Genomic DNA, 13,860 nt, shown 5'->3' on the forward strand with positions numbered 1-13,860 from the left:
CAGAGAGGCCAGAGGATGCGCCATAGTAGGTGGTTTCCATCTTGAAAATTGTTCCACTATTCGCCTTTATTCATGCACTTGGTTTACGTTCGGTGTGCTAATGGCAACCAGCCTGCCTGGCAATGATTTAATATTATCCTTTCCTAATAAATGTTCAAACAAGGTTTTTATTTATTAAGAAATTGTTAGTATTTAAAAGATAAACACATAGTAAATGACAACTTTAGAAGTTGTATGCTATCTGTATTGAGAGATAGTATTATCTAAATCCACAGTTGTCCACTCCCATTCCATTCCAAAGTCCAAAGTATGTCGATCAAACCCCCAGCCCTTACCTAATGTACTGTAAGCTTTGCACAAGCACATCATAAAAGTACCATTATTTTCACAGACTTGCATGGGCCAGTGGTAAAATTGGAGGAGCATAGTGCATCCCTAATTTCTGATGCCTGGGTGCATCCAGCTCCAGTAGCTGCACTTTCTGGTTGAGAGTACTGCTTCAGCAGACCATCACTGTCAGTTCCATTTGGGGCAAAATGGTTCACCTTTGGTGTCAGAAAGATTGTGAAGAGCACAGCAAGCCACAGTAATGCAAAGAGCACTGATTACACTGGAATCCAGATTGGGTCTGCAGACAATGCCAGCAGGATTTCAATCTGCCAAATGCACATTCAACCACCATTTTACAGCTACTGCGAGGGTAATTAAATATTTGCTAGGGCCTCTAAGATCAGGATATGGTTTCATACACCAAGGCAAAACGAGGCATGCAAAATCCCCAACAACAGTGGAAACAGTAACTCCATTTATGACAATGTCATTTGGTAGGAACAGTGTCCCAGTACATCCTTGAATGCAGACTCTCAACTGGCAGACAATCCTGGCATCATGAACTTTTCCAGTACAGCCCATGTTAATGTTCATAAATTAGCTTCTGTATTCTACATGGGCCTGCATAACAGTGGAATAGTACGCTTTCTGGTTTATGTACTGGTGCGCCTTGAAGGCGAACAATGGACCTGATGCAATTTAGAAATCCCATTCTCTCAAAGCCAGTAATTACTTCAGAAGTATCTTTTATGCTACTGCCTTTGAGTAAATCACATGACCGATTGCCTCAAACCTCTGCCACCACTTTACCCACAAGCAACTTTAAAACACTAAACTGGTTGACAATGGACCTATAGCAGTCTCGGATAGCCATCTTCCACACAGTTATAGCAACCCACTTCTAGACTGGCATAGCCACCCTCATACCTCAAAGCTGGATGGTCAAGACAACATGCTCACAAAGCTCCAGAAATTTAGTTTTCCTCATGTAAAAGTTCTGGACTCTCTGCTGGTCATCCCATGCATGACGATGTGCCCCCACTAGTTTGTGCTTTTGGTCCTTCTCCAGAAGTGCTACATTGGGGGTATCAGTGGCCATACAAAGTGTTATGGGCAGCAGCAGCCAGCCAGTTTGAGTTTGCCATGTCTGCATCTTCCTCCTCTTCCTCTGTCATTAGCTCTGCCAGTTGCCTTTGGTGGGTCAGAAAAGGCCACCAGAATGTCCACCAGCATCTCACAGAAGCATTTCCCATCTCCTTAAAATAGGTGACTCCTCCACATAGTTGGCTCTGGTTGCTGGCGGTATATCGACCAAAAGGATGGTTCAAGATGGGTCAGCAGGCTACTCAAACTTCCTGTGACATTCGGGGCGGACAGTCAAAATTTCTCACACTGCACCACAAATGGCTAGAGCAGCCACATTTCAACAGGAAGGTAGAAAGTCTTGGATATGATTGGACGGACTCAGGCCTGTGTACTGGAGTTATGGATGCTGGAGCTCCGGTTCAAAAATTTAGTCTAGGTGTCCGCAACCACTGTAGACACTCAAGCCTTGGGTTCCCAAAACCACGGTTCACTGACTTTACACTGCAACATTAAGTCCAGGGTTAGTGGACCTAGAGATACCCATAATATGACAATTACTTCAAGTACTGTTTTAATTAATCAATCCCTTGAAAGTGTTCCTTTGACATAGGAAGAAATTGCATTTCCATACCTTAGTAGTTTTTGCTGAGTACCAACCTCATCATTTGAGGTTAGAGAGAAGTTTAAAATTTCAAGAAAAGGAAAAATATAACTAATGTTTAAGTAACAAAGAAGAGACTACTGTCTTTAACTACAGGATTCTTTTTGCAAGGCAGCTAATTAACCCTCAGTGAGAGACCAAATGGTAAGTATTCAAACAGACAAAACAAGAAAATCCATAACAGATAAGGAATAAAATTATGTTCCCAAGAGCAGGATGATGGAATCCACTTATGTACTGTATTCTTCCTCTCGCCTTCCTGATAACATGAAGGGCATCTTGATAACAATACTGTAATTAAAAACAGACTATATATGGCTTCTCTGCTGTAACTCTTCAACCTATGTAAATACTTATGACTAGGAGGTTCAGTTATTGAATTACATGGGTTAGAGATTAACCTTTATAAAGCTCTACTGGGTTCACTGTGGCACTGCAGAGACTGAATTAAAATGTTTAGTCGTGCAGTAAAGTTGAGTAGGAATTTTGACTCTGTCCAACTCCAGGTTTAGTGAAGCCTAAACAAAGAGCACTGATGGACATAGAATGACAAAAGACTAACATGAGAGGTTTTGTATCATCGACAACACAATGTATTAACTGAATGGATTAGTTATTAACAGCATGTTATGTTCAATATGATTAAAAAAAGGAAAATAAGTAATCTCTGAATTAATTATAAGAAATAATTGCTATAAGATTGAAAAGAGATTGTTGAGAAAAGGAAACCCTCTAAATCCCTTAACTGGCTTTGATCATTTTAATAAACCAAATGTGACTACATTTTAAACAAGAGGTACTATTTGCTTAGTTGAATTAAGCACCTATAAGCTACTGATTAACAGCACCTCAGACTCAGTGAAGAATTGTAGAAAAGGATTTTATTCAAGACATTGGTCTACCTTCTTCCATTCAGTTGTATCCAAGATTTGCTTAATTCCCATGAAGATAAGTGGTTTAAAATTTCAGTATGGAAGTCAAAGATTTTCATTTGGATGCCTGAGGCAGGATCTTAAGTTACATAGTAGTTTATGCCTCTCTCTCAGTGAGGCTTTTTTTAGTATTAATTTATATTGCCAAACAGTCCACTGTCATCAAGTAGAAGATTTGAAAGTCCCTAAAAGTTGGAAGGGAAATCAAAAACAGCACCTTATTATGCCTTGTAGTAAGAGACTCAGGGTAATTTTTCCACACAGTTTTGTGTTTTTATTTTATGCTGAAATCTAGAAATAGACCCCCACCACCTAAACGATTAAGGCTCAGAGAAATTTAAAACTAGAAAACAAGAAGAAGTTAGGCAATGCATCTTAGAAGGTAGTGAAGAGTTCTGAACTAGTTATATCCTTTCAGAAAAGATCTAGATTATATTTATACATGACTGGTTTAGGCAATGCCATACAATACATGCAATGTGCCAAACTAGCAGCCAGTTCTGTCATGCCCTCCCCATCTCCCCAACATTCAAGTGTCTTCCCCTTCTAAAACTTGGAGAAACCTAGAAAGTTGTAATACCAAGAGATCAGGGGAAATGCCAACAGCAAATAAAACAAGTGCTGTATGTGATATGGTGGGCAAAAATTAATTAATGCAGTTTTGGGCTGCTTATATAGAAGAACTGCATCAACGAGCACAAGAGATTGTGCCGCTAGTAAATTCTGGTGAAGCAGCACCCGAAATACTATGTCAATTTCTGGGCATCTTAGTACTAGACTGTGCTCTTTGAACTCATTTATTAGGGAACTGGAGGGACTGCTTCATAAGGGGAGCAGTATCTAATGGAGTGTCTTCAAGCATCTGAAGAAGTGGGTTTTTTACCCACGAAACCTTATGATCAAATAAATCTGTTAGTCTTTAAGGTGCCCCCAGACTCCTCGTCGTTTTTGTGGATACAGATTACCACGACTACTCCTCTGATAATGGGGGGAGGGGAACTGCAGAGAGAAGATGCATTTAAAGGGTATTGTAATAAGCAGCTATGCCTGGACATGTATGGAGAGATTCGTTTTTATATATTCTTATTCACCTGAAATTTGCAGTAAAGTTACTTTAGGGAGAAACTGCAGGTTTCTGTTCAGACAAAACGCCTGGAAGAGGAAAAGAAATGCTCTCACATGCCCAGACTAGTACCATCAGATGTGCACTGAAGTAATATTATGAGCTAACTAGAGACCAGAGGGTCCTCTGGAAAGAAAAAAAGACCAGACCACCATTAAAATAAAGGGAAGTCCCCTTCCTAAAATGGCATAAAAGGTCTCTGTCCTTGCCTTCTTGATAGTGTACACTTGGGAGTGGGGAAGAGTAAAGTAGCAGATATGGGCTGTATCTACACTACGGAACACCACTTCTCCCAACAACGCTAGCTGAGCTGACAAATGTCTGTCTACATGGAGGTTTTGTTGGCATAGCTAAGTCACTCAGGGGTATGTTTTTTCATATCCTAGACTGGTACAGCTGCACTGATGTACAGGTTAAGTGTAGACCAAGCAATGGACTACAAATAAAACAACTACATCCATTTCTGATTTTGACCTAAAACATCTGACCTTGTTAGAAATGGCCTAGCACAGTACATTTTTTATTTCACTATGCTAGGAGACTATGATCCTTTCTCCTTTCTTTTGGCAGAAGATTTGGCCAGAGTGACCTATCCATGTGTCATTTCCAGACTGTGTAAATTAATGTAATCCATGTATCAGAAAACGCAGGTAGAAGCAACGCAGGTAGAAGCAACACAGAAGCTTCAGTTTGATAGCCCAATTTTCATTGGGATAAGCCACAGAGAATAGAACACGGTGCTCTGCATTGTCCACTGATTCCCAGTTCACTTCCAATGTCAATTCAAGGCCCCAGTCTTACAAGGCTATGAACAGTTCAGGACCAAGATATGTTAAAGATAACCACTTCATCTATTCTATGATTTTCTGTACTATTCCAGAATAACGCAGGTAAAAAATCCCCCAAAAAGCCTGTGAGAGCCAGGGGTATTCATTTAAGGTAATTCTACTATGGAACAAGCTACACGAAATAAGACTAAGGTAAAATCTAACCATTTTCAAAACATGCTATAAATTTCACTTATTTGCCAAAGTCTTCCCATCTTAAGAAATGCTACAAGAGTGCACAATGACGGAGAAGCTTCTAAAACTGGGAATATTCATTTTGTAGTCTATTATGGAAAACATTTTTTCATATCTTGATTGTCTTCAGCACAAATCACTGTGAGAAGTTTTACAGATTGCTTTAGTTTTATCTGTCATTCAACTTTTTCTTCTATTACAAGAACAGTATTTTGTTTAAAAGCAACTATTAGCAATGAGGGACAAATTGCTGACCGACTCTATCCTTGAGGAAGAGAAAACAGATGCTGGCTAAATGGTACACAGGTACCCAAAAGAGTCTTGGGAAATGCTGCAGTTTGTATTTAGAGGTACAGTCTGGGCTGGTATTAAATAAATCCTTTCATGGGTACTAGGACTCTGAACACCAAGGATGGAGAAACATTTCATGTGATGCAATGGAAGGAATGCAACTAAGAACTATTTTTTTTTTTTGAAGTATAGCCTTGAAAAAAAAAAATCCAAGAAAAACTTTCTTACTGGAAGCTTAGATCGGGCACTAGGATGTGTAGAAGCCCCATCACTTGGGGCATTTAATACTGGACTGTATAAAGCACTGTTCAGACGACCTGCTGTAGGGTACAATCAGGGAGCAGAAGGAGGAAAGAACGGGACTAATCCATCTTTAACATTTCTAATTTCAAGATAACAAACATTATACAAGCATAAGATGATCAGTATCATACTGTCAGGGAAATTACCTTCCTCCAGTTGCTGAACTAGATTTACTATGCATTTTATACACACCATCCTCTGAAATATCTGACATTGACACACCCTCCCCCATAGCCACACATTTTTCCCTAAAATAAACACACTAGAAAACTCACAAAGCGTCTATGAAATGAAATGAAAAATACATACTAGGTGATTTGCTTTGCCAGCATTTATTCCCTAAACATAAAGAGGCACACATTTTGATAAAAAAGAAAAGCCTGTAATTTTGTAAGTTAAACACAGACACAATATTTGGGTCCACAAATCTATTCACTTAGGCCTACCACTCTTGTATCTACTCTTAGAAATTTAAATACACGTATCAATTTACTTTTTCGGCACCTGAGCTATTAAGCGGTTTTGACCAAACCAATCGTAACATACTAAAATGTGCTTACTTGATGCTCAGCTGACCAAAAAAAAAAAAAAAAAAAGTGGAAGTCTTTAAAAATGTACAAAATTCTCAACTCAGAAGTTCCATCGCCTGATATTTTACTTTCACAATTTTTCACCATTTTAATGCCGTGAACTGCTACAAACTACTTCTGCAACCACATTTGCAGAAGGGAAGGAATGTACACAGGATTAAGTTTCATGAGCCACAATTCAAACTCTTCTTCCCATCCAGGGCTCAACCAATAACACTGATCCCAAATGCAAAGGTTAAGTTGAATAAGTAGGAATAGGTTCCATAGCTTTCCTGAGTTTGTTTTGTTTACCTGATTTTGTCCTTCGAGGTCTTTGTTCTAAATTTGAACAACCACATTTCCCCTGAAAATGCAACAGTAGTGTTCTCAGCCTACAATCTGTTCTCTCTCAAATCTCATGTTTAAAACTTTAATATTTTTCTGTTGAGTCCCTTTTAATACAAAATTATTGGTATATTTTGATCCAAGTTCTCCTGCTGTGTTAATTTCTACATATATGATCTGGACGCAGAGACACAAAACCTTCCAGGGAGTTCCACTGAAAATCAATGGGAGACTTTGAAATCAATCCTTTTCCTATCAACCAACCAATCACGAAACTGAATGACATCTGTGACAGAATAGTCCAACATCTCTGACATACCTCAGGACCGTGTTACATGTTTTTATGTCAAAGATTTCTTGTTACTGTACCTGAGAAGTTATAATCTTTATTTTCATGGTCTGATCAAACACCAAAGTCAAAATTTGCCATAATTTTCTCTGCATTTGTGTGTGGCATCTTCACAACTTGGGCACAATACTTCATATCTTTCTTTTTCCACACATGGACTTTGTCACGTTGAGCAGAAGTGTATTTTCCCCCAGTACAGATGCTTGTAGCCATTACAAGGTAATTTCACACAATCAACAAACCATCTTCTATTAATAATTAATGGTGATATTAGTTTTTCCTAGAATCATGTATTACCAGGCCCTGTGCAAGATTCTTTCAAATCAAGCCCCATAATCAATGCACAACACAGGCTCCAATATCCAGTGACAGCTGATTCTACTAAGGAGACATGCCCCTCCCTCCAAACATAAGTAACTATTCCTTCCCACCCCGAGCTTCTAGAAAGCTGTAACAAGGATAACAACATCCTTGACGTTCATCACTTCACTTTTAATTTCAAAATAGTTAAAAATTATTCAGACTGAAGTTAGAGCCAATTTTCTTGTTTCAAACCCCTTTCAAATATGGTATTTCCATAAACATCAACGAGTGAGTGAAATGCAAAAAATAAAAAAACATGAAGAAACCCCACCCTACACCCTTCCAGTGGAAAAAAAAATTAAGTATTTTCACAAAATGTAAATCCTGTGTTTCTATACTAAGCCATATAAATTTGATGATTGCCTCTGTCTCTGCATACAAATTATTGGTTAGTCCCTCTGAATAAGCTGGCAATCTTAAAAGTTTTGATTTCATGTTCCCAACTTGACTGGTGGCAAGAAAACTTCTCAGGTGAAAACATGCCATAGTGGAAGCAGTGACTAGCCCTTTCCTCTCATTAGTACACACTGGCCTACTCTGACCACTTCCCACCCTACCTAATTTTGCCCATCCTTGGTGAAGAACTTTCTCTATTACAATTCATGTCATCTACATCAATATTCCTGAACATCTCAAAGTTCTGGATTCATATAGTTCCAAAAATTAAGGAGAAAAAACCTCTTTATTGCTTTTTTACAACTCAAAAAAGACAAACTAAAGTTTTTTAAATCACACAGTTTAAGTTCAAGTTCAACTTCACTATGTACAATTTTTCATACAAACTGCATTATAACATATTGTTGAATACATTTTGTACATGTACAGTTTGTGTGTGTATACACACGACACATTAAAACCAATAATTTACATCTGGAAAAGCAGTTTTAGTACAAAACAGAACAGTAACATACCTTGAAATTTGAGACCTGCTCAAATGTAATAATACTACACAAACTTTAGACAGAAACTGACATAAGGAACAAATATCTCTGTAGCATACAATACTGTATTACCACAATTCAGAACTGTTACCAGTTGTTGGTTTTATAATAAAAATTTCTTGTGACATCTTAAACCACAAATTGAAACAACCCTGTCACATTTGCATCCCAGGACAAAGAATGCATTTTAGTAGAATACATTTATCCTTGACTTGTCAAACTTCTGTACATATTTCTATCTGATTCTGACTATACCAAAGTCATCAAATTTAATACAGATATGTACATATTACTACGTGATGAGTAATCACCTAATAAATCTGTAGTGAAAGCAGCACACTAACTACTAAGTAGGAGATTGCTGAATTACAGTCATTTGTAAATTCCAGAGAAATCTATATAATACACTTACAACTTAAATTAGTACAGCAGATTATATGAAAACTGAATAAATACTAAAATTTACCTTTTCTGTATTGTAATATAAAGATTTCAAAGTGGTAAACAAGGGTGGGCAGCCTTTGCTGAAGTTAACCCTCAGGAACTTATCCGTTAGTTCTCTAAATATTTCACCTAGAAACAAAAGTGTATTTGGTTATATTTTAATGTTTGTGAGTGCTGTATACTGATCAGTGTTTATATTTATACAACTATGGATTATCACCAATAAACTCTACAAAGAAAAAAGTGTTCTAATGCTTTGATTTCTTTCCTGTTGAAGAAAAACAGAATAAGCACATCTTCCCCCCTAAAGAAATGTTTCTGTTTGGGGAAACTAACATGTGGCCATGATTTTCTACACTAAAATCAGTTTTAGAATTTTAAACTGATTGGAAGACTTGGTTTCATAAGTCAGAGTCCCCACATCTTTATCAATATTGTAGGAGGAGATTACTGAAATACTTAGTTATATGAATGTATTTGTGGGCACAACCACAGTACTTGTTGTGCTATGATATCTTTCTATAGCAGTGACAAGATTTCTGGGAGAGACTTAAGAAAGGAAAGTAACTAATAGGCATATCAACCTTTTTAGCACTGATGTCTGAGAGCATCTTAGGTTAATATTTCCATGAATTATGATGAGTCAACTGGGAAGACACATGGGAACAGGCATAGAATATTTTCCATATGCTCATTAGAGTGGTATAAATATTTTAGCTACCAAGCTGGGAATATTTACAAACTGAAATGTTTTTGACAGACCTAGAAAAACAGAAATCAGAATAACTAAAATACCTTGTTTGTTACAAAAAGGCACGAGAAGAGTAACCCAGCGAGACACTGTGTGGCTCTCATTTAAGTGTGAATTATCTTGCTTTCATTTCAAGTGCTGCTCAAGAATGAGGCAACTAGTTTTTATTACCACACCGATTCCCATGGAAAGAAATATATTCGACAATACAGACTGGCAATTATATAAAGTGTTCCATATCAAAAATTATCCCTAGTAATAAAAACAGGCAATGAAGTTTTTTCCTTCTTTTCATGTTTTCCTATTTATGGGAATAAAACATTTAATCTGAAGATAGAAGGTAGATAGTAAATTGTCATTTAGCTGCTCAGAAATCAATTTACAAGATGAACTGCTTAAAAATCAAGCAGAACATAAAGGCAACTATGTTCCTGAAAAGGATTAGTTGAAGTAAACATCTGGAATTTAAGTGAGGCATGAACAGCATCCTTTAATTTTTGGCTTGATCTGTTGTGAAGCAATGGTAATTTTGAAGTTGCACCCAAAACTAACAAAACACACATGTAGACTTCAGGAGCAAAAGAAAAAAATATGGACTAAACTCAGGCTAGCCCAGTGCTTCAAGGGATGACCACACTGCTAAGTAAGTGAACTTATCTTAAAATATCTGAGGATAATTTAAGGAATATGTTCAGTCACTCTCCCAGTTTTCAGTGCCAGGAAATCTCTGAAGTAAGTTGTGAACTTCACATTTTTTTTCTTTGAAAAAGTTTTGTTAGCATTACAACTACACCTGTTAGTTTCTGTATAATCTATATCTTCAAGTTGTGGCCTGCCAAAGAGAATAAACTAAATGCACTCCTTTTTGAGCACATAGTGGGTATGGCTATTCAGCAACTAGAGCACATGTACCAGAGCTAACTTTGACCACTGTCACTTGATAAAAATACCAGTGCAGCCACAGTAGCATGGGCTAGCCACCCAAGTACAAATCTGTCTGGGACCTAGGGTAATTAGGCTACATTGCTATTTTTAGTGAGTTCAATCACACTAGTTCAGGCATGCCTACCTGTGCTCCCCCAGTTGCAGTGTAGATGTACCCTGTGTATCAAGGCCATTCAGAGGCAAGCAAAGAGTTGAGGTGCATTGTTAATATGCATCTCATCAGTAGGTTCGTTAGTCCTCAGGACAGCGAGAATCACAATTTCAAACACCAATGGGGCCTCCCGGAGCTAATTTTAAGGTAAGAAGGATAGTGTATATGGTGTATATTTGAGTTAAGTAAAGGCTCCTCCATGAAGGTGACAGCCACATGGAATCAGTTTGAAAGGTTTTGTTTCATAAGGGAAACAGACACAAATTCATCATCAGGTAACTTATCTACATTGGTTTCTAGAATTATAATAGTGCTGAGAACTCTTATAGCTGTTACAGGGTACATCTATGCTGTGCTTTAAAACCTGCAGCAGTGAGACTCAGAGCCCGAGTCTACAATTTTGGTCTCACGCTACTGCATTAAAAACAGCAGTGTAGATACTGCAGCTCAGGCTCTGAAGCCTTACTCCCTCCCTGGGCTTCAACGCTCTAGTCCAAATGTCTACACTGCTGATTTTAGCACCATAGTGCAAGCCCAAGTCTGTAGGCCTGGGCTCTGAGCCTTGCTGAAAAGGGTTTTAAAAGACAAACCCTTACTCTCCAAGGCACTGAACAAACATTAACTAGAGCAGTGAATATTTATGATCCTAATTGATGGTATCAAACCCTTTCTATTTCTGTGAAGATGTAAAAGTTTTGCACCCTGTACATTTCTATAAGATGGCAATTCCTTTTATTAACTTAAATGCAGCATCTCATGGACTTCAATACAGCACAATAAAACAAAAACATTATTCTGCATGCACAGTATAAAAGGTTAATAACCTGTTCCGTAACTGTTGTTCCAGATGTGTTGCATATGTCCATTTTACTCTGTATGGGCATCCTGTGCATGGCTGTTGCAACTTTTTCCTCAGCGGTATCCGTGACAGTGGGTCAAGCACCCTCTGCTGCAGTGCACTCTTCGAGCAGGAATAAAGGGCAGATCCACCCCTGATGCCCCTCAGTTCACTCTTGCCGGAAACTCCAATGCAGTGGGATAGGCAGGTGGGGTGCAGAATGAGTATGCGCAATACATCTCAAAAGAATAACAGCTGTGGAACAGGTTAGCAACCTTTTTTCCCCCTAGTGATTGCACACGTACATTCCACTCTCAGTGACTCTCAAGCTGTGAAATCAGAAGGATGGATCAGAGTCTATCTGAATAAAGACTTGAGGACAGCTTGCCCAAATCTCGCATTGTTTTTAGAATGTTGAGTGATGGTATAATGGGCTGCAAACATGTACTGAAGACCCAGTTACCACTTTACAAATGTCTATGACAGGCACTTAACCCAGAATGGCTGAAGACAGCTGCTTGCAATCTTGGCTGAATGTACTGTCATTCTGTTTCGTGGAGTAGCACTTGATAAGTCACAGCACAAGTGAATACAAGAAGCTAAGATTAAATCTTCTGAAAAGAGAATGGGAGCCCTTTCATTCTGTCCATGATCGCCACACAAAGCTGCAAAGACAAGTGGAACTGCCTGGACCTGTAGAGGTAGAAAGCCAACACTCCTCTGACATTTAGATTGTGCAGTCGCTCCTCATCTTCATTTGAGTGAGGGTTTGGGAAGAACAAAGGCAAATAAATTGCTTGGTTGTGTGATGGAGCAAGGCCAGATGGCTACAGTAAAGTACTGAGGAACAGGTATGTTAGCCCCAGGCTAAACAAATCCCTAGTACCATGGTAACAAAATGGCAGTTCCTTCAGGTTAAACAAGGCACCTGGAGCCAATTAAGATCTTTCTAGAAGGCAGTAGAGATAGCTATTTTGATTAGAATACCTGCAGCCAATCAAGGCAGGCTAATCAGGGCACCTGGGTTTAAAAAGGAGCTCACTCCAGTCAGGAAGGGAGGAGCCAGAGGAGAAGAAGCGCGTGTGAGGAGCTGGGAGCAAGAGGCACAAGGAGCTGAGACAGAGGGTGTGCTACTGGAGGACTGAGGAATTATCAGACAATCAAGCATTATCAGACAGCAGGAGGAAGGTCCTGTGGTGAGGATAAAGAAGGTGTTTGGAGGAGGCCATGGGGAAGTAGCACAGGGAGTCGTAATTGTCATGCAGCTGTTACAGGAGGCACTATAGACAGCTGCAATCCACAGAGCCCTGGGCTGGAACCCGGAGTAGAAGGCGGGCCTGGGTTCCCCCCAAACCTCACAACTCCTGATCAGACACAGGAGGAGTTGACCCAGACTGTGGGTTCCACCAGAGGGGACGATAACTGAGGTGAGCAAATCCGCCAATAAGCACAGGACCCACCAAGGTAGAGGAGGAACTTTGTCACAGTTGATATGGAAGTTATGTATCACTTGTGAAATAAACTTTGGATAAGGACACAGGTAAGCCTTATTAAAAGAAATGTTACATGGAGGGCCAAGCATTAATGCACGTAGTTCACCTATCCTCTTAGTAGCATCGATGGCCACCAAAAATGCTATCTTCATTGAAAGATGCAGTAAGGAGCAGGCAGCCTTTCAAAAATCTTATTGATATCCTATTAGAAAATATGGAGTGCATCAATCCAAGGGTGAAAAGTTGAGATACCGCTATCAAAGTCCACCTAGCAGCTAACAGCTAACACTTACTGTTTTAGGTATAAGAGATAGTCCAAGATATGCTATCCAAGACAGTCGAAGAATGTGTCAGCAAGACTCCAGATTGTTCAGACAAGAGGACTGCTTCCACTTCGTCAATTAGATAAATCTATATAGATGCCTTCCTACTATTTAAAAGCACATCCAAAACCCTCTTTTGAACAAGACTCTTCCTGAAGGTCTAGCTATGAAGGAGCCAGGCTGTTAAATGAAGCATCTTCAAATTTGGGTGGAATAGCTGACCATGGTCTTGAAAAATTAGGCATGGGTCCAAAGGAAGCAATGTCAGAGCTTTTACCTACAGGGAGAAGGATGGAGAACCAGTGCTGCTGAAGCCAAGCTGGGGCTATATGTATGACTCAAGTGCATCCTGTCTGATTTTTAGCAACATTCTGGAAGAAGTGGAATTGGTGAAAAAGCGTACAGAAGATCGCCCACACCAGGGCTGCAAAAAAATGTCTGTGAGGGAACCCTGACTACGCTTTTGAAGGGAGCAAAAGTGATTGCACTTCCTGTGGTTATTATTACAAAGAGGTCTACCTGGGGAGTCCCCCACAGCTGAAAAATGCACCTGGCTATATTTGGATGTGGAGACCATTCATGGTGACTTAAATGATCTGC

General features: G+C 39.2%; 1 protein-coding gene across 3 annotated transcripts in view; it reads right to left on the minus strand.

Moving 5' to 3' along the window:
- Positions 1 to 13,860, minus strand: part of NAA16 (N(alpha)-acetyltransferase 16, NatA auxiliary subunit) — a 93,642-nt gene that overhangs the window by 34,240 nt on the left and 45,542 nt on the right. For all 3 annotated transcript variants that reach the window (XM_030565919.1, XM_030565911.1, XM_030565928.1), the window contains one exon: positions 8,782 to 8,888. In XM_030565919.1, the coding sequence (XP_030421779.1) occupies positions 8,782 to 8,888 (107 nt within the window). The remainder of the gene's footprint in view (positions 1 to 8,781; positions 8,889 to 13,860) is intronic.

This window comes from Gopherus evgoodei, chromosome 1, assembly GCF_007399415.2.
Source record: "Gopherus evgoodei ecotype Sinaloan lineage chromosome 1, rGopEvg1_v1.p, whole genome shotgun sequence".
Taxonomy (NCBI): Eukaryota; Metazoa; Chordata; order Testudines; family Testudinidae; genus Gopherus; species Gopherus evgoodei.